Raw genomic sequence first — 6,553 nt, forward strand, 5'->3', positions numbered from 1 at the left:
AAAAGAGAGAGATTTCCAGCCGTGTCCTGTCGGGTGGCTTTGAGTCAGAACTGGCTCAATGGGAATGGGATTTTGTTTTTCCTGACAGTGTTTCAAATGTTATATCAAATATAATAATATTTACTCACATACCATATTGAATAATTTTCATCCTAGAAATTTGAAAGAATTATTATTTTTGTGTGTGTGTGCTTTCACCATCTATTTATTTCTTGCTGTAGGAATCCCTCTATTCCCCCTATAATAGGTTTTCTGTGAGCACGTGTCATCTTACACATCCAATATATGCATTCACATACAATTCTGTTGTCCAACCCGATCCCATCGAGTGGGCTTATACAGTCATCAGTGCCATCACCCCATCTCTTCCTGTACCCTCAGGGGACCATCTGACTCCTGTGACTGTTTCTAAAGGGATGTCTACTTGGCTTTCATGCATCAAATGATTTTAAACATACAAATGTAACATACAGAACACAAATGAACTTATGCAAATCTAACATGATTAATGAGGTAAAAGCAATTTTTAAAAGCATACTAGTAAAGGGAGGAAATATTAAAGAGCTAGAGGATAGTTATTTAGTTTTATATTTTCATAAATTACTTGGTTATGATACCCTAACTTAATTTACAACTGAGTTAGATTTCTTGACAATTATTATGCTTACTCAGACGTTCTTGCAAAGCGGGGAAAATCTACCACACAAATTGTTTTCTAAATGTAATGAAATTTTCATGAGCACTAAATTTAACAATTAATGAAGTTGACATAATGATACGTTTTGTGTACATTTAATTAACATTTAGGAATAATGATCTTGCAGTTTTCTTTCCTTATTTTGGAACCTTTTTCTTTTCTTTTCTTTTTTAAAAATCTCAAAGTGTTCTGTCAGCCCTGGAAAGCATCTAGGCCCTTAGGCACTGGGCGGTTGTGACTAATGAAGCAAATGCCTCCAGGGGCAAATTAACTACCCTCTACACATAGTTTTTTCACAGAACACATCCTCATCTCCTTCCCTGAACTGAGCTTTCTAAATCCATCTAGTTCCAGAGGAAGGGAACTGTTGCCTCTGCCTCCTTGGGGACATAGAAACGCTCTTAGCCCATCCCTTGCTTCTTCCTTAGAAGCAAAGCTGCAAGACTTTGCCTAACTTTGGGCTTGTCATCAAGAAGATCACTCACTAAAAAGGACACCCTGTTTGATAAAGAAGATGGACAGGGAACGTGAGACATGCCCCAAGGGAGATGGATTGGCATCATAGGCATACGGATGACCCCACCTATGCCAAGGACTCTGACAGTGCATCTACACAGACACCATGGCAACTGACAAAAGAAGCGGCTTCTTACTTCTTCCATTTTTCTACTCTTGAGCAAAGCTGCCTCCTACTTTAGGGTTCGCATGCCCCATTCTCTCTTCCTGTTCTTGCTAGTTGCTGTTGAGTCAAGCCTCATGCGTTGGTGCACCCAGGTGATGGAATAGAACTGCACATGGGGTTTTCTTGGCTGCAAACTTTATGGGCAGATGCTTTTTTGTGCCGTTGAGTTGACGCATCGTGACCCCTGATACACAAGAATGTGCCATTTTCACCATCGCTGCTGTGTTTGAGCGCACTGTGGTAAATGCTGTATGAATTGTTTGTTCCAGGGTCTTTCTCTTTTGTACTAACCCCCCACTTTACCAAGCATGGTGTACTTTTACACCATGTCCAAAGTATGTGAGACATCCTCATTTCTAAAGAGCATTCTGGCTGAAGTCCGTGGTACCGTCAATAGTCTTCATTAACTGCATTGTGCAAATGCATTAATTCTCCCATTATTCGTATTTGTTGGCCGGCTTTCCCAGGCCTTTGCAACAATGGAAAATACCAGTGCTTGAGTCAGGTGCACCTGAGTCATCAAAGTGCCATCAGCTTGGTTCTTTAACAGTTTAAAGAGGTCATGTGGCATAGCTGTGCCCAGCGCACTACAACCTTTGGTTGATTAACTGCCGCTTCCATGAAAATTGATAATGGATCCAAGTAACATGAAGTCTTTTTCCATTTCATGTAGAGCACACAGGTCTTTCTCCCTTGAAACCTCTAGGTGAGTTCTAACTGCCAAGAACTGTGGTTAGCTGTTTGTACCACGTGGAATTCTTTCCAACATTAGTACAGCAAAGAAATCCCTGTGGAACTGTTCTACTTTGTGACACTTGGGGTCGCCAAGAGTTGTAATGCCTGTGATGGCCACATCAACTAACCCTGCTTTTGCTGTCATCTACAGCTTTACCTGTTATGGTCTTCAATTGCCGAGTCACTTTTTTGCCCCTTGCTGTCCGCTCCCCACCATGAACAAATTCCACACCCCTGGGAACGAGTCTTCTTTCCTCTTAACCTCAGAGGAGGGTACTGGACTTTGCTCCAGCTCTGACTCTAGATTTCCAAACAACACATGCAGTTCATGAATGTCCATTCATGAATGAAGACATGACGTTTTTCTCCATTCCAATTCAGCTGCCTCTTTCTGCAGTTGTAGTCCTTTGGCATTATCTTGCATGGCTTCTCCTAAAGTATTAAAATGAAATAGATACACTTAAAATGATAACTCTGTACTGTCTTTTAGTTTGTCCTCCTCTTGTGGCTAGAGTGTTGCTTTGATCTGGAACCTACGTCACTGGAATTTTCAAAGACCAGCTGGGTCACCCAAAGTAAACAGATTTCAGGGGAGTTTACAGAATAAGAACAGACCTAGAATAAGGTTGTCTACTTCAGAGGAATTATCCACTAAATAGCTTATGGATAGCATGAGAACATTGTTAGATACCGAAAGCCTCATGCATAGCAGCCTGACACTGTCAGATATAATGCCAGAAGAGGAATCCCTCAGGTCAGAGGGCACTGAAACTATGAGTGATGACTAACTGCCTCCTCAAAGCAGAGTTGGCCATGATGATGTGGATGGAGTAGAGCTTTCAGGAGTAAAGTCTTCAGGACCTTCATTTGCTGATACAAGGTGACCCACAAGAAGAAATATCTGCATACATCTGTTAAGAAATAAATCTTGGAATGTATGAAGTGTTCATCTAGAAAAACTGGAAGTTGTCAAAAATGAAATGGAACAAATATGGGCTATTGTTGCCCATTTTGAGTCAGAAAATTATATGGTTTACTAAACCAAGAATGACAGCTTCAAGAGGAATTTAATTGCATTTATCATCAGAAATGACATTTCAAGATCTATCATAAAGTACAATACTTCAAGAAGAATCAGTCAATACAACTATTATTTGAATTTGAGTACCAATTACTAAAGTTCCTGATACAGAAACTGAAGAATTTTACCAGTTCAGCATGAAACTGCTCAAATATGCAATCAAGATGCATTGAAAATTATTGGTGATTAGATTGTAAAAGTTGGAAACAAAAATGGAACAGTAGTTGGAACATATGGCATTGGTTATAGAAATGAAGTTGGCGATCACATGATAGAATTTTGTAAGACCAATGACTCCTTCTTTGTAAATATCTTTTTGAGCACAAAATGCAACTACACATGTGAACATTTCCAGGTGGAATACACAGAAATCAAATTGACTATATCTCTTGAAAGAGATAATGCTATATATCAGCATCAAAAATGAGGTCAGGGACTGACTGTGGAATAAATGATCAATTGAAGTTGAAGAAAATTAAAATAAGTCCACGAGCCAAAATATGACCATGATTATATGCCACCTGAATGTCTCAAGAACAGATCCGATGCATTGAACACATTAAGGACATCATACATGAAGAAAACAAAAGTCATTAAAAAGATAGGAAAGAAAGAAAAGTTTGAAGTGGATGTCAGGAGAGACTCTGGAACTTGTTTTAATAGTAGAGTATAGCTAAGGCAAATGGATGTGATGATGAAGTCAAAAGGCTGAACAGAAAATTTCTAAGGGCATCTTGAGAAGACAAAGTCAAATATTAAAATACCTAGAGTTGGAAAAACAAAAAAAGTTATCTCAAATGGAAAGAACTCAAGAAAACAATTGAAGCTTTGTGTTTCAATATTAATGGATTCTATGGGCAAAATATTGAATGATGCAGGAAGCACACAAAGAAGATAGAAACAAAACAGAGTTCTGTGCCCCAAAGTACAGTTAACATTGAGCCATCTCCAGAGGTAGCCTGTAAACAAGAACCACTGACACTGGAAGAAGTCCAGTTGCACTGAAGGCCTTAACCAAAACCAGGACTTCCAGGATTGCTGGAATACCGATGGAAGTGTTCCTACAAACTGATTAAGCACTGGAACCACTGATTCATCTCTGCCAGGAAATTTAGAAGGAAGCTACCTAGCGAACTGACTGGCTGAGATCCTTGTTACCCATCCTAAAGAAAGGTGACCCAACATAATACTCAAAATATAGAACAATATCTTTACTAGCACATGCAAGTAAAATGTTGCTGAAAACCATCCTATTATAATTGCAGCAGTACTTGGCAGGGAGCATCTAGAGTTTCAGTCTAGATACAGAAGGGGATGTGGAACAAGGGAGACATCATTGCTGATGTTGGATGGATCTTGTCTCAAAGTAGCAAATACCTTAAGGATGCTTACTTGTGTTTTATTGACTGTGAAAAGGCATTTAACTGTGATCATAACAAAACTCTCTGAGTAACCTTGAGATGAATATGAAATCCAGAACACTTCATTGTGCTCATGTGGGACCTGTACATGGACAAGAGACAGTTGTGTGAACAGAACAAGGGCATGCTGCATGGGTTACAATCAAGAAAGATGTGGGTCCGGGTGGTATCCTCTCATCATACTTGTTTGATTTGTTTCTTGAAGAAAATTCTCAGAGAATCTGGATTATATGAAGAATGTGGTATCTGGATTTGAAGAAGGCTTATTAACAACCTGTGATAGGCAGATAACATAACTTTGCTTGCTGAAAATGAGGAGGACTTGAAGCACTTGCTGAGGAAGATCAAGAATTAAGTCTTCAGTATAGATTACACCTCAATGCAAAGAAAACCCAAATCCTCACAACCGGACCAATAGTAAGATAATTATCAATAGATGAAAGATTGAAGTTGTCAAGGATTTTGTCTGTGTTGGATCCACAATCAACGTTTATGGAAGCAGCAGTCAAGAGATCCATATATGCGTGGCATTGGGGAAATCTGCTGCACAAGGCCTCTTGAAAGTGTTGCAAAGCCAATACCTTACTTTTTGCACTAAGGTTCAAAAGACCAAGCCCGTGTTACTTTCATTAGCTCCATATGTATGTGACAATTGGACGTTGAATCACAAAGAAATGACAGGTTGAATTATGGTGCTGTCAAAGAATGTTGAAAGTACCATGGGCAGTCAAGAGGACAAACCAATCCATTTTGGATGAAGTCCAGCTAGGGTGCTCCTTAGCAGCAAGGATAAAGACACCTTGTCTCAGGTACTTTGGGCATGTTATCAGGAGAGACTAGTCCCTGGAGAAGCACAGCACATGTTTGGTAGAGTGGCGGCCCAAGGAGAAGAGAGGACTCCCCTGGATGAGAAGAATTGCCACAGTGGCTGCAACAATGGCCTCAAACCTAACAGCTGTGAGCCTGCCACCAGACCAGGAGGGGTGTTTCTTTCCAATGTATAATTGGCTGCTATACGTTAGAACTAACTGGAAGTATTTAACATCAGCAAAAATCATTCACCTGGCGCTGCAATTTCTAAATCTCTGCATACTTTCCCATTTAACACATCTATTATCTCCAGTCCCTTAACCTATCCTTTTTAACCCATCTAGTACATACCTCTTTGATTTGCGCTTTTGGTTCCCAGAACCCATTAAAATCTTCCTGACTGATTTTTGTCAGCACTTTCATTTACTAATTATATTCAAATAGTGGTAGTGATAAGAATAATTGTTGAGTGCCATAGATTCAGTTCTGGCCCATAGCGATGGCTGCACCACAGAACAAACATTACCCGATCGTGTGCCATCCTCAGAATGGTCCCCATGCTTGAGCCCGTTGAATAACTCACATAATGGAATCATCCTAGTATGCTTGCCTTTGTTGGAATCTCAGCAAATAACTGTTTCTTATGCAGTCTTTCATGTAATCCTCACTGAAACTCTTCGTGTTAGATGACTATTATTATTCTTGTTCAAGAAAAACAAGTTGAGGATAAGATAGATAAAGTAACTTGTCTTACATGATATAATTTGAAATTTGTTGAGTAAGATTCTGTATCATTCTCCAAAATGTTTCAATGCCTGCACAATCGAATCTCCCAGGCAACATCCTTTCCTGCTTTATGCAAGTTTACACCAGCTGGTCAGCTCCTTCACCTCCTGCCACATTGCCATTGGGCGCCACTGGACTGAAACATTGGTCAAGAGTACTAATCTGCTCATGACAAGTGCTAATAGGACTTTTTTTTAGCCTTTTCTCACCTGATTTTTAGCATATTGCACAAGGACCTCTTCCTATATTATTAAAACACTTTTCTCTTTTGGATTTTACTTCATTGTCCTCTCCCTCCTATTTTTAAACTTCTTTTCAGTTTCCTCTGATAGCTTGCCTTA

At 39.6% G+C, this 6,553-nt stretch overlaps 1 protein-coding gene across 1 annotated transcript in view; it reads left to right on the forward strand.

Moving 5' to 3' along the window:
* Positions 1 to 6,553, forward strand: part of ZMAT4 (zinc finger matrin-type 4) — a 532,047-nt gene that overhangs the window by 222,297 nt on the left and 303,197 nt on the right. The window contains 1 exon segment of the mRNA XM_013005877.2: positions 6,152 to 6,199. Within this exon segment, the coding sequence (XP_012861331.2) occupies positions 6,152 to 6,199 (48 nt within the window).

Source organism: Echinops telfairi, unplaced genomic scaffold, assembly GCF_000313985.2.
Source record: "Echinops telfairi isolate 266 unplaced genomic scaffold, ASM31398v2 ScPeMD7_9;HRSCAF=40, whole genome shotgun sequence".
Taxonomy (NCBI): domain Eukaryota; kingdom Metazoa; phylum Chordata; class Mammalia; order Afrosoricida; family Tenrecidae; genus Echinops; species Echinops telfairi.